Source organism: Aotus nancymaae, unplaced genomic scaffold, assembly GCF_030222135.1.
Source record: "Aotus nancymaae isolate 86718 unplaced genomic scaffold, 86718_ANA_hifiasm-v0.15.2.pri h1tg000108l, whole genome shotgun sequence".
NCBI lineage: Eukaryota > Metazoa > Chordata > Mammalia > Primates > Aotidae > Aotus > Aotus nancymaae.
In genome coordinates, this window is record NW_026988523.1 from 37,675,553 (window position 1) to 37,702,453 (window position 26,901).

The window sequence follows — 26,901 nt, forward strand, 5'->3', positions numbered from 1 at the left end:
CCTATTTAACATCTAGGTACATGTCAGTCATACAAATCTGAGTGGATTACCTGTTGTATAGCTTCATTTTACTATTAAAAACTGTCTCCATGGCCATGTGCTGGGACTCATGCCTGTAATCCCAGCACTTTGGCAGGCTGAAGCAGGTGGATGACTTAAGGTCAGGAGTTTGAGACTGGGCAGCATGGTGAAACCCCGTCTCTACTAAAAAAACAAAAATTAGCCAGGCATACTGGTGAACACCTGTAATCTCAGCTACTCAAGAGACTGAGGCACTAGGTTTGCTTGAACCCAGGGAGGCTGAGGTTGCAGTGAGCAGAGATCATGCCACTGCACTTCAGTCTGAGGGACAGGGCAAGATTCTGTTTTTTTTTTTTTTTTTAATGTCTCTAAGTGCAAATATACTATACATCTTATCTTTATGCATTCTCTACCCAATCCTTGCCATTCTCTGTTGAATAATATGAAAATAGTCTAAGTTTCCCTTTCTATAATGTATAGCTTTGAGAGATAAAGACTGTCTCTAATTATTCATTTACCCATCCAGAAAACTATTATAGAGAGTTTCTATGGGCAAAGCATTCTATTAAGCATTGGAAATGTGGAGATGAATAAAATAAGATACCCTCTTTAAAGTAGTATACAGATTAGAGAGAGATAAGATACATAAACTGTGACATAATAAAGTATAAAAATCATGCCAAATAGAGGGTCCAAACTGTGTTATAGAAACAGAGAAATGTGTGTTTACTGCAATATGAATAGGCTGAAGAAGACATCATGGGATAGACAATATTTTATGACTCTTGCTGGATTAAAAAAAAATAAACCAAGGACTTGTGTATGGTTGTATCCTACTTCCGTTGAATTCTATGATAAATCAACCTCGGAGGACATTTACTAAGTCCACAGAGATAATAAGAATGACTAAACATCATTTACTACCTCTACACCAAAAAAGGAAGCACAACAGCAACAAACACACTGAAAATGTTAATGTAAGTATTCCCGTAAATATTCTTTGATAATTAAGAGGTGTGTATTAGGTCTTATTTGACATGATGTGTGAATATCATTGATTGGAGCATGTGCTTTTTTATTGCTTCCTTTATCTCTTTATTCTTCAGACTACAGACAATTGTGTTGAAGAATGGTGACAGCACTGCAAACATTAGGCTGATGTTTGTGTCCCAGAAAAAGGAGTACTTGGCAGAGAAGAGCAGGTACCTCAGGGCTACACCTCCAGAAAAGATTAAGAAAATAGCAAGATGGGAAGCACAGGTAGAAAATGCCTTTTGGCATCCATCAGCAGAGCAGTTTCTTAGGATTGCTGCAATAATCTGGACGTAAGCCAAAGTCACCAGCATTATAGCTGTATGATCTCCACAGCATGTACAATGTCCACAAGCTTGATTAATACAACTGTGCCAGTGTCCACACATGCTAGATTCAGGTAAATGAGGAGCAAAAGGATAAAAAACAAAAGCCCACCCTCCTGCAAGCAAGGAAAGCCAGTGAACACACATTCAATCACTGCTGTCCGATTCTTATTTATCATCTTCTCAGCTGTGAGACAAAAAAGAATAAAAGAGGCTCTAGTTTAGAAAACTAGTTGGATATGCAATTTATTACATTTTCATTTGCTTATTCAAAATATTTAGCAAGTGCTTACTATGTTCCATGTACTGTATAATATGCCAGAATAAAAAGAGTTGCCACTTTAAAAGCCAATATTCCAAATACATAAATTGCTGCATTTGTCATAGCCAGCCACATCATGAGATTCACCTCTGGTAGAGGTGGCAACTGGGTGAAACGGACTCCATGAGGGTTCTTACCTTTGGTGGTTTAATGCTCTATTTTGTGCTAGTTGGCCTCCTACCAGGAGGTGCCACTTTCCAGAGAACATCAGCTGTAAAAATTTGATTAATAAATGCAGTGCAATTTTAGGTAAAATAAATATATTTAAAGTTAACAGGGAATAAATTAGCAGCTTCTGTCCTCTCCAAGCCAGAAGGCACGTGTTTCCTTAATCCTATGTATTCACTAAGAGCAAATTTACAAGGTAAGAGGAACATCAACACAAATGAACTTTTTTTTTTCATTTTATTTTCTCTTGTTTTTCCCTCAGCTTGGAATTTTTTTTATTACATGCATGAACACACACACACAGAGCTAGTAAAATTACTTTATGTTTATAATTTGAAATGAAGGTATGTTTAATCACAGAAGATTTAAGGCAGGGTAATAAAGCAATCAGAATTAAGTTGGAAGAATAGCTCAGTTTGCAGTGGAGAAAGAAATTTGAAGTTGAGAAAGTATGGATGTAAGACAGGTAGTGTTAGCTATATTAATTTTTAGGGATATTGATAATATTTAGGAAATTATTATTTATTACAAAACTTAAAAGTAGAGAGGATGGAGAAAAACTGGTGTGACCCTTTCACATAACGGAGCTTTATGCGTATCAGCTCTGTAACAATATTGCACTTACAATAGCATAAATTAGTCAATTGATTAGAAAAATAATGACATTTTTCATGTCATTTGAAGAACATTAAAAATATGCGGCTTAAACTCAGTGATCCTTCTTGCATTTCTTTTTCCCTCTGTCCTCCTATTCTCAAACTAAGTATTCTCTGAAGCCTTTCTTTTACCCAAACCCCTGCACCCACAATCAACAGCTTTTCTCTGATTATTATTCTCTTCCGTATCCCAGACTTTTATTTGATAGCGTTAACCCTTTTTATATGATCTCGCCTTAACTTTTGCCTTTCTGTTTGATTTTAAAATGTCATGAGATTTAGGGTTAAAAGTAATGAAAGGGTTGTGGCACAAAGCGGGGGAAATCACACTGACAGCTATAGGATTTGTTTTGGCAGGCTAGAGAAGGGTGAAAATTTATTAACATTTGCTCAGTAATAAGCTTTATCCTATTCCAACTGAATCATGAGCCCTGGAGAAAAAAAAATCACTTTTTATGAAGGATGTATGATATGAAGACTCAGCAAGAGAAGAAGCGTCGGTGAGGTAGGATAAAAAAGAGTTCATAAGGGGCCGGGCGCGGTGGCTCACGCCTGTAATCCCAGCACTTTGGGAGGCCGAGGAGGGTGGATCACGAGGTCAAGAGATCGAGACCATCCTGGTCAACATGGTGAAACCTCGTCTCTACTAAAAATACAAAAAATTAGCTGGGCATGGTGGCACATGCCTGTAATCCCAGCTACTCGGGAGGCTGAGGCAGGAGAATTGCCTGAACCCAGGAGGCGGAGGTTGCGGTGAGCCGAGATCGCGCCATTGCACTCCAGCCTGGGTAACAAGAGCAAAACTCCGTCTCAAAACAAACAAACAACAACAACAAAAAAGAGTTCATAATCCTAAAAGCCAAAGGAGAGCGCTTGAAAGAGCCATTGCCTAATACAATTGATCGTCTACAAAATCAGAATGCAGCATGGTGGTATGTTGGTTTATTCATTCAACAAATAATTTTTATGTTTATTAATATGTGCAATGCATTTGATCACAGTGAATACAATATCTGGGCTTTTTATTTATTATGAAAAAACTGATTATTTAATGAGTAACAATTAAATTGCTTACTGATTAATACTTGGATAATCAATTTAAAAATTTGAGTCATTCTTCAACTATAGAAGCTGGAGGCACCACGGATAAAACCTAGTCTTTTTAAAGGATACTTTTTAAATTATCATGTCTTACAGACAATTTTCTTTTTAACAGTCCAGAGGTCTTTTATTTTTTTTAACACCTATTATGCCATGAATTAATAGGGAATAGGTTCCAGCAGCTCAGGCTCCTTCCCATTGGTTCTCACAAAGTGGGCTTCTCTGGGTGGAGCAGGCTGGCGCTTCAGTTGGACCCAAGTACCTTTCTCTTTGGCTTTTCTTTTTCTGATCATTTTCCTTCACACGTTTTAGGAAGCTATCTCGGCTCTTAGAGTGCTTGATGTGCTCAATATGCACATTAATTCTCTTGGCAAGAATCTTGCCCTTAACTTGTTTGTTTACAACAAGGCCAACAGCGTGCTGGGTAACATTGTAGACTCTTCCAGTTTTGCCATGATAACATTTGTGGGGCATTCCTTTTTGAACAGTACGAATTCCCTTGATGTCTGCAATATCACCTTTCTTATAGATTCACATATACGTGGCCAAAGGAACAACTCCACGTTTTCTAAAAGGCCTACAGAACACGTATCGAGTGCCTCTCCTCTTTCCCTTTGTGTTCGTCATTTTGGCGAATTACTGGAAGATAGCAGTTCCGGCCGAAAACACAGACAAATATTTTGATTGCTTTAAAATTAAAGTGAACGTTTATGCAGAACATTTCAACAAAATCAATTCACTTTAAATAACTTGAGTGGCAGAAAGTTTAATAAAGTCAGGTTGAAAAATATGTCTAGTTGAATAAAGATTAAATAGAAGCTATTGACTTTAGCTATTAGTGAAATTTTTTTTTGGTGAGTGTTGGGAAACCAGTTTCAATAAAAGGCTGATAGAAAAAGACAGATGGCTGATAGCTGAAGGTGAAGAGGAGCCAGCAACTATACAGAATCTCAATTAAACGATCATACTTGAGGTCCCTGGTCTTACCAAAAAAAGGTTTTAACTTGATCTATGTGCTTTTTTATAGCTTCTTTTATTTCTTTATTCCTCAGGCTATAGATAATGGGGTTGAAGAAGGGAGACAAAACTGCAAAGGCCAGAGCAATGGCTGTATCCCAGAACAAGGAGTAGGTGGCAGAGAAGCGCAGGTACATGAGAGCCACACTGCCAAAGAAGAGCAAAAAGACAATGAGGTGAGAGACACACGTGGAAAATGCTTTGCGGCGGCCTCCAGCTGAACGAATCCGTAGAATTACAGCCACGATACCAATGTAGGATATGAAGATGAGCATCACAGCTGTAATAATCTCCACTGCATGGATGACATCCACTACCTGAATCATGACGATGGCTCGTGTGTCTGTGCAGGCCAGGCGCAGCACTGGGAGGAAGTCACAGAAGATATGCTCAAGGTGATTCGAACCACAAAATGGCAGTGTAGAGATCCAGACAATCTCAGGAAGGGGCGTGATAAAGCCACAAACACAGCAACTTAAAGTCAGGTGGGCACATAGCTTGGGGGTCATGATAGTGGGATAATGAAGAGGGCTGCAGATGGCCAGGTAGCGGTCAAAGGCCATAGCTGTCAAGAGACACACCTCACTGATGCCGGTAGAATGGAAGAAATACATCTGCAGGAGACAACCATTGAAGGAAATGCTCCTTCTCTCACTAAGCAGGCTAGAGAGCATCTTCGGGATTGTGGCTGTGGTATACCAAATCTCCAGGAAAGAAAGAGCACTGATAAAAACATACATGGGAGTGTGGAGGTGAGTATTCAGATGGACCACTGTGAGGATGACCAGGTTTCCAACAACAATGAAAGCATAGATGAAGAGCAGTGGGACAAAGCAGACAACAGACTTAATCCAGGAATAAGGGAAAGCAGAGAAGATAAACTCCTGAACAATGGTTCGATTGGGGCTCTCCATCTCCAAGCTGGAAGTGAGAGTTTCAATTTCCAGCGCACTCAAGGCTTCCAGGAGGCGTCGACTACTGGTTAAAGAAATACACTTATAAGAAGCCAGCCTCTGGATAGAGTCCTGTAATGGGGATAGAAAGGGAGACAAGGAAGAAGGATGTGGTCCATATTCCATATTTACTTACAACATAAATTGTAGTATAGAAAAAAAAATCAGAAAACATAGTCAATATTTTAGATGTGAGATTCTCAAATATTAACATGCATCAAAATTACCTGGAGGGCTTGTTAAAACTCAGATTGCTGGTCCTCATAATCAGAGTTTGTTCCTAATCTGTAGTTCTGAGGTAGGGTGCAAGAATATTCATTTCTAACAAATTTTCAGGCAATGTTGGTCCTGCTGGTCAGGGGACCATATTTTAAAACCATTTTGTTTAGGCAATCAGAGAATTAGACAAGGCATTCAAGGAATCACAAATAATTAAGACGACATTCTTTCCCATATTTAAATCTTATCTTCCCACACTGTTCCAAATTTTTTTTTCTCAAGTTCCCAGTTTATTGGATTCTTGGCATATGATTTGAATGGCATATTTTTTATAATAAAGACAAAGCCATTACTGGTGAATTCTTTCAACCCTCTTACTTTCTCTAATAACTCTGCCTCTCTTCATATGTATATTCTTAATCGTAATTCAGAGAATATTTGGAGAAGAAAAGCTATAGAAATAATCGTAAGTTATTTTACCTTCTTTTAAAAGATGGTCCATTCTATCTCCTTCTTTTCCTTCTCTTCTACGTCTGCTTGGTCAGGAGATCTTGAAGGGGTTTTGTGCCAGAAGCCTTTGGTCAAATGAAGTAATTCATGAAAACTAACTATATTAATAAATGCTTAATATAGTTATACAGCTGCTCTGGTACCATTGAATGGGGTAGTTGGAAGGGCAGAGCTGCAGTGCCCTGTAGAATACAATTTAAACTGCACACATTATAGGATATTGTTCTATTAATTTATTCCCTTTTCAGAATGATTTGTTTTACTCTCTCTCTCTTCTGCAATTAAACATGCACATTTCTTCTTATCTTGGGACAAAATGCTGTTTCTATTCAGATTATTTCCCTCCTTTGTAACAACTGCATTATTTCTCTAATTTATAAAAGGTATTTATTCTATTCATTCTTCTTTGAATCTGTTTGAATAATTTATCCACCCTCAACTACCCATATCTTTTTTTTAAGGTATACCAGCAACTTTCTGATTGAAATGTAATGGCCTCCCTCTGTCTTCATTGCCACTAACTTCCAAAGGTCAATTGCCCAATGCGTGATCTCTCTCCTTTTTCCCCTATTTGATGTCGCACTATCCTGGTTTTCCTCATTGATTATTCAATTGTTTTTATCCCAAGTATAAAGATAAACACAAATTTTGTCATCATTTTATCTTTTCTCTATATTTCCTTTCACACAGAAGAATCTATTGTTCCAAGATCTAATTAATTCAAGATTATTTATCAACTTGTATTGGCCTTCTATTCTCCATAATTATTATGACTCCAGAATTTCTTGTTTTTGATATCTCTCATGAGCTCTACATTTTTTTCAGGACTCTTACTTAGAAACCTCACTTTGACCCAAGCATACATCCTTACCTATTATAGGCTGTTAAATTGTGTCCCCTGAAAATTTATAGATTGAATTTCTAACCCCCAGTATCTCAGAATGTGACTGTACTTGGACATACAGTTAAGAGGTAACAAAGTTCAAATGAGGAAATTAGGATGGCCCCTAATTCAATAGAACTAGTGTCCTTATAATAAGAGCAAATTTAGACAGGATTTTGGAGGGAGAACCATATGAAGTGTCGGTGAGAAAACAGCCACCTACAAGTCAAGAAGAAAGGAGTCAAAAGAAAGTAACCCTGCTGAAAACTCAATCTCAGACTTCTAGTCTTCAGAATTGTGAGAAATTAAATTTCTGCTGTTTAAACCACCCACTCTGTAGTTCTTCTTATGGCAACCCTCGCAAACAAATACAACACCCTTACCCTCAGCACTAAGCCAGATTCTCTCACTGACTTTTAAAGTTTTTGTCCACCTGGATAGCAACTGTACTCATTTTATGTCTATTATTCCTTATACTCTAAAACCAAATTAATCATCAAGGTCTGTCCAATTTATTTATTTTTTACTACATCTCTAATATCTTTTACTCCACTCTCTTTATCCGAATTGGATGCCCAGTCATAGTGTGTACACTATTGCAATGAGTTTCCAGAAATTTCTGCATCCAGTCTTAGTTTGGCTACCCAAGCCTCCATTCTCTAAAAGTCAGCTTTGTGAAGCATTAGTTTCCTCTTGTGAGTCTCCTCTCAAATCTATACTTAAGTATCATTCTCTCATCATTTTGTTCATCCAAATTGGCCCCTCTTTGTAAGTGAAACAATCTCAAATCCTCTAGGGTAACTCTTTCCTAATCACTGAATCAGGAAATAATAAATTTCCTTTTAATGTCTGGCAATAATCATCTTGCTTTCCATATGCTTTAGGAAATGGAAATTTATTAATAACTTCCTATTTATATTAGCTATGCATGCATTTATTACTTGATTATGTGACTACATTCCATCAAACTCCTATTATTTTTATACATAAAAGTGAGCATCATCTTCCTTTAACATGATCCTAAAATTGATTTGTTGTTATTTTCTGCAGAAAATAGAGAGACCTTGTCTCCTGTTGCTATGGAAACTTGCAAATTGTCTATCCAGTTTAGCAAAACTGTTATTTCAAACATGTAACATATGTTTTTCTGGTCTCTGAACATTCCTAAAAGGAATCTCTCCTTCCTCTCCTTTCCCCTCGAATTTCTGAATTTCTGCCTCCATTTTTCCTAATTTCTACACGTTCTTTTCTAGTTTTAACAAGCGTGTGTGTGTGTGTGCATATAGAGATGAGTGTGTGTATTATATATATATTCCTATAAAAGTATTTTTCTTTTTAAGTGTTCTTGAATTTTTACATACTCATGTGATTTTTCCATAAGTCTTGATGTCTCTAAAAGTAGTCACCACATCTAACTATGGCCCTCAGAATAGGGTTTTACAAACTGAATCAGGCTATGAGTTCAAGAAGGTGTCTTCTGAGCAGACCCAGACCTATTCCCTAGTTTTTTGAAGAGCTGCAATTATGACAAAGAAATAATGAGGAAGATTTAAACCAAAAAGAAATACATTCAACTTTACCTGTTGAACACCATCTACATGCAAAACTGAGTAATAATAAGTCTAGTGCAAATGCCAATGATATTAAATGACCAACATATAACTGGAAATCTCACCTGATTTCTGCAACATTTATTTCTGAAATATTTCAGAAGTCAGTCACAATGCTGGTTTGTGGTTTTAAAGATATCCTTTGAGCTTTGACCCTATTTGAATCCCACCCATTTCCTAGGACATTTAGTAACTGAAATCTTTACACTTTGTATTAACGTGCCCTATAATACTCTTTCCTAAGACGTCCTTGCTCAAAACCTTCCCAACAGCTATTCTTAACATCTATAGGCCTATCTGGACATCCATTTTACACAGTTGTGTAATTCTTCCTCTAATTATCTGTTAACGACCTTGCTGCCATTGGGTTATGGAATTAAAATAAACATAGATGCAGACTATCTTTTCTACCCTGATATGCGGTATCTAAAGCTACTAAGACAAACTTTCTTTGCTCTTCTGCCATGTTTCTACCTTGAGTCCCTCAAGATGTTTCCTTTATTCAGTGATATATAGCTCTGACTCTCCGTAGAGTTCTTCTCTCTCTTTCCTTCTCCTCTCTGTCTTTATCTCCTTCTATCTCTTTTTCCCTCTGCATGTGGGTATGTGGATATCCTTTCCTAAGCATAACTAGAATGAGAAAATAAACTCTCTTGGGAATTCTACACAGATGACTCAAGATGTATGTAGGAAAACAACTATCCCTATAATGGCTCTAATTGGGTAAAGCAGTTTAGGCTGGTAATTAGGGAAACCCTAGTCCCAGGGAACTCCAATTTACAGAGCCGTAGACATCAGAATAAATGTTCTTTTTAAAAACTTCTTTTTCTGTGGCATTTTTTGTTGGATTGAATTTTTAATGAATCAAAATGCTAAGTAAAATCCGTGACCCAGACCTGAGGGATGTTCATACAGTAGAGGGAAGGAGATAACGAAAGGAGGGAGCTAGACTTACATCCTCTTTGTTTCCAGGCCTTTGCCCTACCTTAGAAAAAACAGTTGGTCCTCCACATCTTCCATCTACTAGTTCCTATTGAAATTTGGGGCCAATATTTTATCTAATAATGTTGGTTTTCTCTTGTTTTATCTTCTTTATGCACAGAGGTCAGAGACATTTCTAGGCAGAGAATGACAGGCAGGGAAGTCTCCCAAGACTAAAACAAATGAACAGCATTGTGTGCTAGCCCCATCAAAATTGTTTTCACTTTCCTTCATTTATTCATTAACATTTTGAGAATCAAAAGATTAATACGATTTGGTTCCCTTTTAAATAAAATCAATATCTAATATAGAATATAGAAATGCTGACAAATTAGTATTTCATAAAATGTTACTCTCCCAAGTAGATTTCAAAACAAAGTTCTAGAAGGGGGCGATTAATTGTCCCTCATTAATTCAGAGGAAGCTTGATCAAAAATAACTACATCTGAAAGAACTAGCTTCCTAGGATCCCCAATCTGGAAATCATGAGATGAAGATCCAATTTCAGCTCTGTTCAACTCCCAAAGAACACCCTGTTATGTAGGTAAGGATCAGAAGAATGAAAAGCAGAAGGCCTTCCTACAGGCGCTGGTGTCAGTAAGGTGTGTTCTCCCTTCCTATGCTCTGCAGAGCTGTCTCTGAGCAGGTGCTGTCTTAGGAAATTAGAATCTGACAGACAGATCTTACCTTTCATTTTAGGAACCAAGGTTCCTGTTTCCTTTTCCAGCCTTTCTTTTCTCTCTCTACTGACTTTTAACACCGTTAAGAGGTTTCTTACATAAAATTCACAAAGTCGAGGTCCTAAAGTTAGAGATGTGTTCATTTTTAATCAGAAATATCTGTTGTTCAAACCAAACACACACATACACAACTATGTTCAGGAATATGACTCTTCCTATGCTTTCCTCCTGTTAGTGTTTTTCGTGTGTGTTTTGGATGGGAAAGGGAAAAGTAAAAGGGTGAATTTCTGTGAATTTTTGGACTTGAGATGAGGAGGGTGCCATCAACATAATGAAGACAGCAGTGCAATGAATTAATCAAAAGGGTCTGGCAATCCACAGGAATATGGATATGAAGAGTTGAAGATCAAAGACCAGTGGTTACAGACACCTTCAGAAAACATTATTTGTTGACTCAAAGAAAACAAGGCATCAGGGAGAGGAGCATCACACACTGGGGGCAGTTGGCGGGGTGGGGTAGAGACAGCAGGGGATGGGGAGGATAACATGGGGAGAAATGCCAGATACAGTAGGCACCTAAAGTCAAATTAATTAATTAATTAAAGAAAACTAGGCAAACTAAGTCGTTATACAGATGACCTTAATAATAAAAGATAACATTTATTAAACACTTACTAAGGGTCAGGAACTGTACATACTATGTAAACTCATTTAAGAACTATGATTATACCAATCTTACAAATGAGAATACTGTGGTATAGAGAGGTTAAGAATCCTGCCTAGTGACACATAACTAGTAAGCATTAGAATTAGAGTTCAACTCTAGAAGGTTAATGTCATAGCCTCTGCTATCCTTTACTGTCCTTGTCTCTGTTATTTGAATCATGTCTTTTTTGACAGAAGAGTGGCTACTGGGCTAAAACTATTGCTTAACTCTGTGCTCCTAGTCATAGGTAATGTTTCAAGAAAACCTACTCTCTGTCCCATGATGGAGAAATGATTAACTACTTTCTTCTACCTGAAGAATGATAATAAGAAGTATTTTACTTTTTCTGGAATTTTAATAGCATTGGATAAAAAAGAATAAAATATGGGATGCTCAGTAATCTGGAAAACAGCGGAGTGGTCCTCTGAAAGTAGGCAAATGTGGATGCTCTTGTAGGCTTTACAGTTCTTTAATTGTAATTGCTGACATTGTTTAAAAGGTGTCTCTGGAGGAAGCTTGACATGAAATTAACTTGTAGGTTATAAAGATAATAGCATAGATTGTTCTTGTCGATTAAAAGGGCTTTTAACATCTGTGAGTAAAACACATTAAAATGATTTTACATGTTTTGTTATAATCTACTTTTTCATTGTCTAATTTATTAATCTCATATAAGCACATGGCTACTTAATAGAATAGACTTTTTCAGGGGTCTGTCCAAAGTGCCAATCTCATTCTAGCTTTTATGGAATGATATAGTAATAAAAGATACAATTGCATATTGAAAGCCTTAAAATGTTTTTACAATGTTTTAAAGCCTAGAAGTGATGACATTTATTTAGTAAGTTACTTATTCCTGAGTATAAATGTGATTGAATAGACATTTGATAATCTTTTTAAGGTTCACATAACTAACTTATAAGAGTTATATTTTTTGTATCAATTCAAATTATATGTATTAATTATTTGAAGAAAAAACATTTAAAATGAATTGCTTCATTTTTTTAAGTATCCTTATGGACATATCGATTTTATAAGTTTATTTTTAATTGAAACATCTATGTTTCTATTGTCATTTATTATTTTATATTTTGCTCCAGAATTTTTTGAATGTAGCCATGCTTTGAGCCCTCAAGACAGTACATTCTCCTCTTAAATTTTCCTGCCCATGATATGGAGTAAGCTCTTTTTCAAAAAGCTCTAGTTTCCTGGGATAACATGGGGAGAAATGCCAGATATAGTATGCACCTAAAGTTAAATAAATAAATTTTTAAAATAAATAAATAAATAAATAAAATTAAAAAAAATAACTTTTAGTAACTCAAATGAACTTTTTAGGAAAATAAATGGCATTTTTTTGTCCTTTGAGTATTATTTCATATGAGAATAGATAGCTAGAAATGTATTTTTCCTAAATTATGCTTTACATTGACGATTTCAACTGCATGCTAACATTGTTTTTCAACATACGATGTTTAGTAATTCTGTAATTAAACTATATTTTACATGTACATTAGTTAGGCATGCTCTTAGCTTATTTAATTCCTCATTTAAAAAACTATTCTCCTGGACTTTTCCTTATGGTTACAAAGTAAAACTCTAAGTTTCAGGCATCACTTCCATATTCAAGGCAGAATGTTATGTGTTTGGGAGGCAAGAGCAAAAGCTATCCCCAAAACCCTAGTAGATTTCTGCCTGTATCATAATGGAAAGAACTCATTTACAAAGGTGAACAAAGAGTATTGGTTTGAATATGGTTTTTGGACCCTACAGTTGAGCCCATTTTTAGATCTGGAATTTACAGATCTGTGCAATTTTAAGTATTGGATTTGTTTTATGAGACTCTATAAAGAAATTTTAGGTTTTTTTTTACATAGTAACACATTTATTTGAAAACACAAGATTACATTTAATTCTGTTATTATTATAGATTACAAAATCAGATAATGATAGCCTTCAAGTTGTTTATAAAAGCATGTATAGGAAATGTACGTAATTTCAACCATTTAAGATTTATTTTAAAAGTTCAACATTTTAATAAATTATAATGTCACATATAAATTTTAATTTAATTTTATTTATTTAAAATTTTATATAATTAATAAAATTTTAATTTTATTTATTAAATTGTAATTATTTAATTACAATTTAATAATTAGAATAAAATATGTGTTTTTTTGAATGAATTGAAATTCATAAAAGAGCTCAGCAGAAAAAAATTGGCAACAAATAATAAAGTAGTTAACAACAATGACAAGCTACAATTGGCTATTACATATATGTCAGTTTATTGTACTCTGGTAATTTTCAAATATATGTATATATGTATTTTTTGCCTAATTAAATTGGCAATGAATATAAGGAGTGATATACACTATGTGGGATAATGTGTTGAAACAGAAACTTCCAACGAATTCTGCTGGATATGCAGTGTTTTAAAATATTTGGAATGGTGATTTGTCATTATCTACTCAATCTTTAATCATGAATACTATTGGATACTGTAGTTATACTTCTAAGACTTGATCTCCCAATAATATTGCAGTATTCAGATTTATATATAAGGTTTCACTGTAGCCTCATTTAAAATTAGAAGTATTTGAAAACAATCTAAATTTCTATCGATAGGAATGAAATAAATAACATAAGGTGCATGCAGACATAACACAGAATATTATGCTACAGCTATTTTATATAGAAAAGAATAGATCTGTATGCTATGACTATAATAATAAAGTCATAAACAAATCTTGGAAAAACATAAACATATTGTCAACTCAGAGAGCAAACATCAAAACATTAATTTCATGGGGTTTTTTGTAAAATGCATGTTTACATCTAAATCTATATTGAAATTTATTTTTATGTACTTCCCTTTAATTTTACTTACCCTCCTTTTTTCTATACACTATTTATTAAATTTTACAAATATTTTCTCTATATATTTTTATAAAACATGTACTTTTGTTTCATACACATGTATTTTTATTTATGTAAACTGTGTTTATTTCATTGTATTGCTTATTTTTACCTTTTAGTATTATTTAAGGAATTATTTTTGTTTCTTCATGTTCAATAGCTCATAATATTTAGCACCTGCATGATTCTCTGAACTATTCATTTGACATAGGTTAAGTACCTGTTCTCCCCATTAAGAAGCTCCAGATTGTCTCCAACTACCTAACGTTCTGAACAACATCTTCATGTATGTCAACTTACAAATATGTGTAAAAATGTCTTTGAGAAATATTCCTAGGAGCAGGATTACTAAAACAAGGATACACTTGAACTTCATTTCTACCAGATTTTTCTCCAAAATGGCTACACCAGTTTACTTTCTTATCAGCTGTGCATGCATTTCTTTGTCTCTTCATCTTCTCTAACACTTGGTCTTAATGAAGATTTTTAAGCATCTCTTCATGTAATTACTAGACTTTAGAATTTATCCTCCTTTAAATTGTTTGTCTATATCATTCACCAATTTTCTTCTAAGTTTTCTCTGTTTTCTCACTTCTTTAAAGAGGTCATATATTTTTCATAAGAGGACAACAAATTTTCCACCCAAAACAAACTAAATAAATGTGTACTAAGAAGTGGTATTATGATTTCAGACAAAGATACACTGACCAACTTACCTAACGCAGCAGTTTCTAGTTAAAGAATATGAAATGTTCTGTAATTCTTCCATCTGTTGTACATAGTTCTTATTTCTACATGATACGAAGAGCTTTTGGATTTAGTTTTTATTTTATTTTAAAAGACTTTTTAAATGCCGTAACTTTATTTTCAAGCACAGATAAAGATGATTATGAGCCACAAAAATGATGAAGAAAATGTTATAAAAAGGAGAATGCAACTTTCAAAGACTGACTCCCTTGTATCTCTTCACCACCCAGCACTCAGTTTCAAATCTTCGGCACCTGTTCTATTTATAAATAACCTAAAATATCTTTAATGGATAAAAATTCTTTAGCATACAAATGAGCAGAGAGTGTGGTTAAGTAACAACACATTTGACACAGAAAATCTTTCTGAAAATGATAGAATTGTTTCAAAAATTAACTAACAATTCTAAGTATATGCAACTCAATAGACAATCTTAATATTCAGATAAGTACTATATATTAAATTTATGCAATTTCAGAATGGTACATTGTCAAAGGAAGTACACACACAACCGAGGACAGTAACTTACGAAGTGTTTTACACATGGGTACTAAAGCAACAATTATTTAGCTTTGTGCTAGTAAATCTGTCAGTCAGAGGCAACAATAAGATAGGCTAGACTTCAGGCTCTAGTCTCTGCGACCAGGCTTCAAGCAGGTTGGGTTCAGGTGAGCTTTACATGTTCTCCTTCTCTGAACCAGTGGCTCTCTGAGCATGGCTTCATATGGGTTTAGCATTGAAAGGGAAGGAGCTACCTAAAGCAAGTATGATATGGTTTGGTTGCATCCCCACCCAAAATCTTATCTTGGATTGTAATCCCCAGTGTCTAGGGGATTAAGTGCCTATAGTGTTGCTATCTGAAAAATTCCTCCAAGGAGTTTTTAATCTTGTTTTATTCAGCTTCCTTATTATTTTCAGTGAAAAGTTAGGTCTACTACAAGCTGTTTTATTTTGGTTAGAAGCATAAATATTTGTCTGATTTAGTTTTAAGGCAATTTTTTTATTGCTAGCTGTTGTAGCAATTTTATTTTCTTCTCAGTCTGCTATGCTTTCTCTTTCTGGAATATCTATTTCATTAATATTACATTTCTAGGATTTAGTTTTCTTGTCATCAATCTTGATAGGGCACTTTATTATTTTTTGAGCTTTATGACACTTTCTGAAGTCAAAATTCTAAATCTCTAGTTTAGTTTTCTGGAATATTCCATTTTCTTCTTCCATTGCATTTTTATATGTTGTAACTTTTTATTATCACTAACTTTGCCATCACTAACATAGTTCATATATTAATAGTAAAAGTTCTCTATGCTTTCATTATATGTTTAAAATTATTTTTGTGACTCTTGCTTAGAGTGATTAATGGCTAAAGATTTGGTATTATTAACAGAAGATACTCATTTTAAAAATTACATTAGCCTGTGTCCAAAGGTGCATCATGTACCTGAAAATGCACTCTTCAATGTAGTCTTCATACACACACACACAGACAACTCCAAATGACACAAGCTAAATGCACACATAGACACATGCATAGACACACACATACATATACAAAGCATTTGGGAAGGGGTTTAGGGGACATACCCTCAAAACAAGCAAAATGCAAGTACTTGTGAGTATAGTTCCTAAAGGTGTCCACTGGGGTAAAAATTGTACTCTATTGTCTCTCTACGGATTCTCCAGAACCCCTGGTCCATCCTCTTCCACAAATCATGTTGCCAGAAACCTAGTAATGCTAATATAGCAGGTTCGAATTCCCATGAGAAAAATAATACATTTCCTGAGGACGCCATCATGAAGCTATGAAGTGCAATCTTTAGTTAAGTACAGGTATTTTGGTGTAAGTTTTTGTTTATTTATGATTAATATGAACCATGTTTAAAATGATTAGGAAGGAAACAGGTTAAAATGTTATGTAGGATTAAAAGGTCATCTCCCCTTTCTTAGCTGCTTTTAATTTTAATGGTTTCTTTGTTAGATTAGAGCTCTAATTCATATAGAAAAATGAATATAGTAAAAGTATATTATGAAGAATCATCATTGTGCATTTTTTCCTTTGTTTTTATTTTTTCCTTTAGTTTTTATTTTAAAAGACTTTTTAAATGCCATAACTTTATTTTCAAGCACAGATCAAGTAAAGATGGCTATGGGAACTTAAACTAGAACTTTTGAAGTTAGGCTAGCCCTGCTTTATATAGCATGCGATCCACCAGGTGAAGACTAGAGAACAAATATTTAGGTAAGCAACTTTCTCACCTAATGTGCTAGAAATATTTCAGATATTCATAAATTTCAACCTCCCCATCTCTAGCCATTCAAGTTGTTCTCAGTGTGGAATTTCCAACACTTACTGAAAAGATTACTTCAAATTGTCTTCTAAATAGGCCTTTCCTTTGCCTCTATTGAATTTTTTTGAACTTTATTTTTTTCTGCACTATGTCTTCAGGAAACCATTTAGATTTTGTCTGTTGAAGTCACTCTTTTCTGTTTGTCAAGATTTATATAGGTTTTTAGGGTTTTCTTAGGGGAAGCAATGTGATATATGTTGTAAAGGGTTCTTTTATGTTTTGTGTGTTTGTGTTCACATGTTGACATGATCACTGCTGGACCACTCAATAAGAAATGAGAATCATTATTAATATTTCTGGGCTTAAAGCCTTTAAGAAGTTAATATGATCTAGGCTTTGGTAATTTTATTGGACTTCTTAAAGAAGAAAATTTAAACATGAGATACAATCACTATATTCATTTCAAAATTTTACTTGTGTGTTTTAAAGACAGTTAAAATAATTGCGCATAAATAATTATAGAAAATTAAATTAAGGCAATGTTAGATGATATGGAAGGAAGGATAAAGTTTTTAAAGTTATTAGTCAAAAAGTTAAATGAATCATATGTGTTTTTGAAACTACCATTCAATGAGTACACCAGATTTTTTTTTACTGTAAATAAAGAAAGTGAAGATGCTTCACCCTGGAAAGGGCAAACAATAACTAAAATTGATATTTGTGGATACCAAAGCATATTGCTGTAAATAGTATCCTATATTGTAGTTTTCTTTTAAACATGTGTGGCAGTACTAATAATCTAATCTTACTAAACATGTATGCTTATTATTCTAATGAATAGGTAACTACATAACTAAAAATTAAGATATAACTTAATTAAATATTGTTTTGGCTTTTTCTTAGATCTCTATTTTTGGAAATACCCAATCAGATAATCCATGATTCATAATCAACCAAAAAAAAATCTTTTCTAAGATCTGTTACCTAAACAAAGACATAATACCTCAGAGTACATTGTCAGCTTCTGAAGTGCAAACTCTATAATTCTAAATTATAGAGAAAAAGTGGCAAACAAATTTTCTTTAATCACAGCACTTCAGAAGAAAGAAACTACAGTTATTAAGCCACATAATGAGGTTCCTCATGATATGCACAGCAAGTTTTATAATGATGACATGGAGAGTATAAATATGTTTTTCTAGGTATAGGGAAAATAATTAGGATGACACTGTGACGAAGCACTAGGTATAGAGTAATCTCATGTTCTAATCTGTTAAACAAACATTAACGCTATGGAAAGGGCTGGGTGCAGTGGCTCACACCTGTAATCCCAGCACTTTGGGAGGCCGAGGTGGGCAGATCACCTAAGGTCAGGAATTCGAGACCAACCTGACCAACATGGTGAAACTCCATCTCTACTAATAATACAAAAATTAGCGGAGCGTGGTGGTGCATGCCTCCCAGCTACTAGGGAGGCTGAGGCAGGAGAATTGTTTGAATCCAGGAGATGGAGGGGTTGCAGTGAGCTAAAATCATGAGCCAAGATTGTGCCATTGTACTCCAGCCTGGTCAATAAGAGTGAAACTCCATCTCAAAAAAGAAAGAAAGAAAAAAAAAAACAATGGAAGGGAACATGTGGCTTTGAATTAACCTCCAGACTTGCCAGACTAGGTCAACACTTTTTGAAGACAGAGCAGTTTTTTAATTGCATTCTTCATGTCCTTGTTTCTCAGGCTGTAAATGATGGGATTGAAGAATGGAGCAAGTACAGTAAACATCAGTGCAATGGCTGTGTCCAAAACTGGTGGATAAGTGTCACTGAAACGCAAGTACATGAGTGATACACTGCCAAAGAATATCAGGAAGACCATGAGGTGGCCTGCACAGGTAGAAAAAGCCTTTTGCCTCCCTTCAGCAGAGGGAATCCTCAGTATCACAGTGACAATTCTTATATAGGACAGGGCAATGATTAGACCGGTAATGATGATGGTCACAGCATGGATCACATCCTCAATCAGAATCATGGACGTGTCTGTACAGGCCAGGCTCAGCACAGGGACCAAGTCACAGAAGATCTGATGGATTTGGTTGGGCCCACAGAAAGGCAATGTGGAAATTATCACAATCTCGGGAAGCAGGATAAGGAAACCAAAGATACAGGAACCTGCAGAGAGCTGAGCACAGAGCCGGGGTGTCATGATCATATGATAGCGAAGAGGGCTGCAGATGGCAACGTATCTGTCAATGGCCATGGTGGTCAGCAAGATCCCCTCTGAATTTCCAAGTGAGTGGAAGAAATACATCTGCAAGAGGCAGCCAGTCATGGAGATGGCCTTCTTTTCACTGATGAGGTTGGAGAGCATCTTGGGAATGGTGGCTGTGGTGTACCAGATCTCCAGAAAGGAAAATATACTAATAAAATTATACATGGGGTTGTGGAGATGGGTGTTCAGCCTTACAGCAGAAAAAACTAATAAGTTACCAATGATAATAAAAGTATAGATGAAAAGTAAAGGAAAGAAGTACAGGAGACTACCATCCTGAAGCTGAGGGAACCCAGTGAAGATAAATTCAGTCACTGTTGATTGGTTTCCGCTCTCCATATTTCTAGTAAAGGTGAATGAAGGAGAGGGCATAGTCCAGCTCATGAGGAGGCGGGGAAAAAAATAAATAAGATGTACAGGAAAACAACATTGAGGAAGAAAAAGAACCACTTGAAGTTTACATTTTTTTTTCTGACTTTAAACTACTGTACGTATTGTACAATATTTGATTCTTTTCATACTTACTCCTCCAGAGGCACAACTGCAGAAATAAGTGTCTCCAAATGTTTTAATAGTAAAAAAAAACTAGCTAAAATTATTTTTAGCTTAATCTCTAATATAAGTATCTGCATTTATAAGTCATACACATTTACTATACTATGGCATAATAATACAAAATATATATCTTATATAATAAATTGTAAAATTAAAAAGGATGAATATAAATAAACATAATAGAAGTTATATTATGCCCTTTCCCAACCCGACTGGGCCGTCGTGCACATGCTCTTTGAAAATCTCTTCTAGGGTGTTAGAATGTAAACTTGAAATTGACATTGAAATCCTAAGTCTATTACTACCTATACGTCTTTTGGAAAATTATTTAATGTCTCAGAGTCTCAAGTACTCATTTGCAAAACGGGATTAAAAATAGTACCTATCTAACAAGGATGCTGTAGGATTTAGTAAATACCTGCAGACAGATTTGAACAGTGTTTGACAGGCAACTTCTGGAAAAAGTGATACAATTACCTCACCGCATTTCTCATTCTCCTTTAACACTGCTGTGAGCTTCCTCCCGAGCATTAAGCTGATACTATTCTGATCACGTTCAGCAATGCCCTGCTAATTGCTAATGGAAACTATCCAGTCGTCTCTGGCACTTGACACTTTTCTTCACTCCTGCTTGAGACTTTGGTCCTCTGTTTCCACGACTCCATTCTTAAGGGGTATGACTCCCAGACAGCTTCAAAGGCAGTTCTAGCTTTGACTTTTGCTCCTATTTTATTTATTTGCATTTGTATTTTCTTTCTTATTCTGCCTCTTCTGTCTTATATTAATTTGTGTTGTTTTTCTTAAACTCTTTCCCAAGAGTTTACGTTCCCCAGGTTCCTATCATCCACTCCAACCTTACAGTTCTATACGCTCTCTCAGTAACCTCAATCGCTTACAGGATTTAAACTATTAATACTTCTTAATGTTTTTCTCCAACCAATCTCTCTTTTATAAGCTTCACACCAACTATCTGACTCTTAACTCTCTGTAGCTTCTCCTGCTGACATTCTCCCACTCCTCTCTCCCCTGCAGTCCCATTGTTCACGTTGCTTTCTAAAATCACAGTTCCCTCCAGTTTGTGCTACTTCCTCTGACTTTAAAGTAACATACCTCTCCCTCCTCTGCCCCCTCTCCTCTCACAAAAGCAATACATACTGCTGGTTAAAAGTCTAGATGCCAGAAAAAATTGCTAGCATTTAAATCCTCTTTATGGCTTGCCAGCTCTGTGACTTAAAATGAAGTTACTCAGCCTCTCTATGACTTTAACATCTCATTTTGAAAACTGAGAACATATTAATATTAGTTAATGAGGTCCTGAGAATGACTAAACATTTTATAATAACAATAGAATTGTATAGTATAGCATATGGTATTATTGCCTTAATGCTGGGATGATTCCAAGCACATTATATATATTTTTTCACCTCATGTTCTTAATGCTCTAATGAGGTGAAATTATTATCCCCATTTTACAGATGAGAAAACTTAGATATAGACAGGTTAAATTCTTTGTCTAGAAATTCTCAGCTAATGAAGAGCGAGGTCAGAATTTAAATTTATGCACTGAATCTCTAGAGACACACTGTGACCTACTTCTAGATTGACTATGTCTAGCAAAAGGTATAAATGTATTTTAAAACCTTCATGTCAGGAATATAGGGAACACTTGGAAGTGTTGAGTGCCATTATGCTGTGTTGAAGCATTCATCAGTCTCCATCATCAACTTACTTGTTTTACCTTCTCTAGACTGTGAGTTTCTCCTTCAGGGATGTGAATGCTTTTTATCCCTCATAGTGACTACGACAGGGTTAGTATGTGGAGATGGTAGGTATTAAATAAATTAACTTGGAACTCAGCCATTTGGTACAATTATAATTAAATGCACAAGACAGCTGTGAGTATGTGAACTAAGTAAACTGAGGACTGTTTAAAAAGGGAAGTATAACAATTCAGTTCTAATGAGAGCCACAATCAAGTCTTGACTAGATGATCTCTCAGAAAATGGCATCATAAATGTGGCATGCTGTTTCATACATACCCACACCCAGGCCCACACTGAATAGAACTTCCTCCTATAAATGCCTTTGCCTTCCACCCTTATTCGATGTTCTAAATTCTTTAATAATAAGGTCTTTAGGTTATGAAATTATTATTATTATTATGCATAGCAAGTGAATTCATTCTCTTCATGACTTGGTCATCTACACTCACCTTTGCCAGAAAACACAGGGACTCCTCAGTCTGTCTGAGTCCCTGCATCCTTGATATTACTTCAGCCTCTTCAAAAAGGGATTTATAGTCTCTCCATGGAGCATCCTAGAGAATAGCAGGATGGGGAATGGGCTCTGTGGGGGATTCTTCCCCGCACTGCACTGAAGTGGATCACCTTCCCTCATGGGGTTAATTAACAGAACGTTTCCCCTCTTACTCTTGTGTTGCTAGATTTTCAGATCAACACTGTCAATAAATATACACACTTTTCCTGATTGTATTCATCTTCCCAAGTTTTTAAGCTTCTTTCTCCAGCACTTTCATGATGGTCTCAACTGTTCCTGAGCTTCTTTCTCCAGCACTTTCATGACGGTCTCAAGAACAGTTGAGACCGTCATGAAAGTGCTGGAGAAAGCAACTTACACTACCAGTGTACTCAACACTACCAGTATACTATGCAAAGGGCAGTTCTGACATGGTTCTGCCCTTCTTACATGAACACAGAGATTTGGAAAGCCTTGAAGAGAATATACTGACACCAGAAGATCATCTTGAAAAGCTATTTTACAGAAAATAAGGCCATTTCAAATAAACATGTCACTGGGGATTTAGCGCCAATACTGAAGAAAGTGAGGAAACCATGTCTTTTTGTTTGTTTTTTTTATGCCACGAGTGTGTATGGGTCTTTCCTACCTTGAACAACTCACACTGGTTCTGTTGACTTCTCTATTGACGATCAATAGCTCATCTTCTTCCACAAGAGTATTATTTATATCATGTGCTTCATCCACTGATCTGTCGATAATTCAATGTTCTCTTTTTTTTTCTCAAAGTTAATTGCTTTTATCATGTCATCTTCTTCTGGAAATATGTATTAAGTTCTCAAATAGGAAGACATAATTTCTGAGTTTTGTCTAACTTTTCTTATGATTTGGGAACCTATTTTGGTTATCTAACTTGTAGTTTTTTCTTTTTTTAATTCAAAAATGTCAACAGGTCAGATTCTATTTCCAGTGATTTTGCATAATATAAAAGTCTGTTTTGATCCCATGACTCAAGTACTCTCAAGCTCAGAAACAGTTTTCTTTAATTTTATCTGCTATTTTCCTCTGTTTATCACTTTAGAATGTGCTGGAGACTACTTTTAACCAAATAATTTTATTCAACCAATTGGATGAATTCAACCAAAGCAGTCAAAGTAAATGAAGTTTGAATTGAACTTGACTCCAGAGAAATAATAACAACAAATATACTATAAATAATAATCACAGCTAAGTATTCCTGAGTTTTTGTTTTTAATATATTACTCTTTACTAAAGCATTCTTTAAAACATCAATAACAAATGATAGTAATTAGTTGCAAAGGACATTAACAGAGAACACGTATTTTGCACATGCTCAGTGTTATGCATATTCTAAGCACTTGCATAGAGGTGTAACTCATTTAATATTCATATTAGCATTTGAAGTCCTTTTAAAATATTACTTTTATACTAATAGATGATAAAACTAAGATGCAGACAACTTAATTATCAACTTGTTCAAGGTCACAAAGCTAGTATGTGGCATCACTGAAATACAAAACTTAACCTCTTCCACAGAGCTGATTCTTTTAACTACCATGGTTTATAATTAATAGTTGTTATTAATGCTTATGCACTACAATAAGCATTTACATTAAGTTTATATACAAGTAGTAAATTAATGTTCATAAAATACTTTAATTATGTTTAATGGCTTAAACATCATATTTCCTTTATATAGTTTATCCATCTGTATAAATCTAGACAGGTCCATTCCATCTTAATTTAGCATGCATAAACAGGATATACATGTACATGGGAAGAATGAGGATAAGGAGATACAAAATATCAGTGTGACAATGAATGCATTATATATTAATTATATGGTTTATTGTGTTAGAGTAACATCCACAGTGAAAGATGCCTATGATCTAGCATTAATCTGCAGAGAAATTAAACATCTTCTGAGGGAAGAAAAGTTTCTTAATTGCAATCTTCATGTCCTTATTTCTAAAGCTATAGATGATAGGGTTGAAAAAGGGAGCAAGAACTGCAAACATCACTGCAATAGCTGTGTCCAAAATCGGTGGGAAAGCGGCAGAGAAACGCAGGTACATGAGGGATACACTGCCATAGAACATCAGAAAGACACCAAGATGGGCTGCACAGGTAGAAAAGGCCTTCTGGCGGCCTTCAGTAGAGGAAATTCTCAGGATCACAGTGATGATTCTGATATAAGAGAGGACAATAATCAGGACAGAGAATACAATGGCCACAGCATGAATCACATCCTCAATCAGAATCATGGACGTGTCTGTACAGGCCAAGCGCAGCACAGGTTCAAAATCACAGAAGATCTGGTGGATTTGGTTGGGTCCACAGAAGGGCAGTGTGGAAATCCATACAATCTCTGGGAGCAACAGAAGAAAGCCAAATATGCAGGACCCTGCAGAGAGCTGAGCACAGAGCCTGGGGGTCATGACGGTTGGGTAGCGGAGAGGATTACAGATAGCAACGTACCTGTCAATGGCCATAGTGGTCAACAAAATCCCCTCTGAATTTCCCAGTGAATGGAAGAAGTACATTTGCAAGAGGCAGCCAATCATGGAGATGGTCTTCTGCCTACTGATAAGGTTGGAGAGCATCTTGGGAATTGTGGCAGTTGTATACCAGATCTCCAGAAATGAGAAAATGCTGATAAAATTATACATGGGGTTGTGGAGACGAGTATCCACCCTGATTGCAAAAATCACAACAAGATTCCCAATGACAATAAATACATAGATAACAAACAATGGAATAAAGAAGAGGAGGCTACCATTTTCAAACTGTGGGAATCCAGAGAAGAGAAACTCTGTTACTGTAGTAGTTTGGTTACTTCTCTCCATGGTCTCAGCAACCTTAACTGTTACTGTTATGGATAGAAAGACACAGCTCACTTCCTAGAAGAAATTGACAAAGTCAGATGTGACACTGAGTGTGGCTAGAAAAAAGGGTAAAGTTTTCAGGCACAAATATCAAGGTGAAGCCTTGGAAGGAAACTCTATTCTCAGCAGCAGAAAAGAATTAAGCTACCAGAAATTGGCCAGAATGGAAAGAAGCCATCAGTGAGAAATTCGGCAGTGGAAGATTTGGTATCTTGTCAGTCAGGTTAAAAGTCAGTCCGTGACAAATACTGAAAAGAAGCAGAGATTTTTGATAAATATCTAAGTCTCAGCATTCAGATTGTTTATATCCTGACAAAGACCATTACCATAAGAAGGCAAGAGCCAAAGTGAGGGATTCTTGCACAATTTCTGTCTCTTGATACCACGTCCTTCACAAGTGGCATAAACTATAATGATGCTATTTCTAAAAGTAGTGCAAAGAAACTCGTGAGCTGTACTCAGGGCTTATTGTCCAGGAAATTCAGAAGTTAACCTAATAGATAGATTGAAAATTAGTTAAAGAGAAAGATTTAGAACACAAAGGAAGTTTGAAAAATAGTATCTCCTTCAGGGTAATGTGGAACCTTTTAAAAATGAACTCCTTAGACAAGAACATGGCTTATGCTGTATACCAGCACTTCTTCATGAAGATAGCAAATATCTTTCCTCAGCTAATACTATTTTAAAAATTATTTATAAATCATGAATTTAAAACCATGTAATTTTAGTGAGAAATAATATTTGAAGTTTCAAATTAAAACAAGGGATTTGAAACATAGATTGAGGGAATAAAAATATTTGGTACAGTCTGGTATTTGCCAGGCACCTCATTACAGAACAAAATATCCATCATGAACACATTCTATCAATAACGAGTTCATATTAACAAAGTTTGACAAATATTACTTTGGCAGCTTCTGAAAAATCAAGTGCCTACAGAGAATTAGGACATTTTGATTGTTTTTATATATGCTCATTCTTCAGATTTTTATAAAGATTGTTGCAAACAAAAATATTACTGCTCTACAGATATTAATCATTATTGATGTATTTGTTGTTTATGGACTATCTGGCACGTGGATAGCTATAATCTTTCTATCTTATTATCTCTGTTTATATCTATCATCTATCTATCTCTCCCTGCTTCTCTTAACTGTTTCACTTCGGCAAATAATCTTTCAGAGCGAGCTTCAACTTTTCTCTTGTAGTGCCAGACTATCAAAACACCCATGTTTAGTACCTCTTTGATATTATTCAGAATATAAAACGTTGCTAAAAAAGTATATGAGAAAGTTGATCAACGGTCAATTCACATTTTTTTTTTAATATCCGTATTATTTTCGAGATACAATTCTGAATTCATGAAGCTGGATGCTGGATGCTAGAAAATTATCAGGTTCCTTTTACTCCAAACTGGTTATCATTGATGAATTGACTGAGAAAAAAAGAAATTAATCTGAGGACCAAATAGAAACAGGCTTTTGCTACATTATAAGGTAGCTTGTCAAGAAATAATAACTTGAGTATTGACAGTCACAGAGCTAGACCTTGAATCTGTCGATGCAGAATGGATACCGACCAGAAAAATTCTTTTGGCTTTTCTTGAGGAAAGTACTACTTAGGGAAGAGAAATTAAACATAAAGCAGAAAAATGAAACAGAACAAGACAAAACAAAAATGTAAACAAACCTTGATATCATTTGGAGCCAGTTTAATTTATACACTGATTAGGGAGAAAATAATTTACTTTCATTACTCTATGAGCAGAGAAAATCCATAAC

General features: G+C 35.3%; 3 protein-coding genes across 3 annotated transcripts; all 3 read right to left on the reverse strand.

The window, feature by feature from the left end:
• Positions 1-4,581: 4,581 nt before the first annotated feature.
• On the reverse strand, positions 4,582-5,557 carry LOC105715533 (olfactory receptor 6K2). The gene has a single exon (XM_012449959.2). The coding sequence runs from the start codon at positions 5,555-5,557 to the stop codon at positions 4,610-4,612; it is 948 nt and encodes a 315-aa protein (XP_012305382.2). The 3' UTR covers positions 4,582-4,609.
• A 13,249-nt stretch (positions 5,558-18,806) lies between these two features.
• LOC105715532 (olfactory receptor 6K3) lies at positions 18,807-19,787 on the reverse strand. The gene has a single exon (XM_012449957.2). It carries the CDS (start codon positions 19,785-19,787, stop codon positions 18,807-18,809), a length of 981 nt encoding a protein of 326 aa, XP_012305380.2.
• Positions 19,788-24,130: 4,343 nt separating this feature from the next.
• Positions 24,131-25,081, reverse strand: LOC105715506 (olfactory receptor 6K3-like). Its single transcript, XM_012449935.2, has one exon. The coding sequence runs from the start codon at positions 25,079-25,081 to the stop codon at positions 24,131-24,133; it is 951 nt and encodes a 316-aa protein (XP_012305358.2).
• Between the last annotated feature and the right edge of the window lie 1,820 nt (positions 25,082-26,901).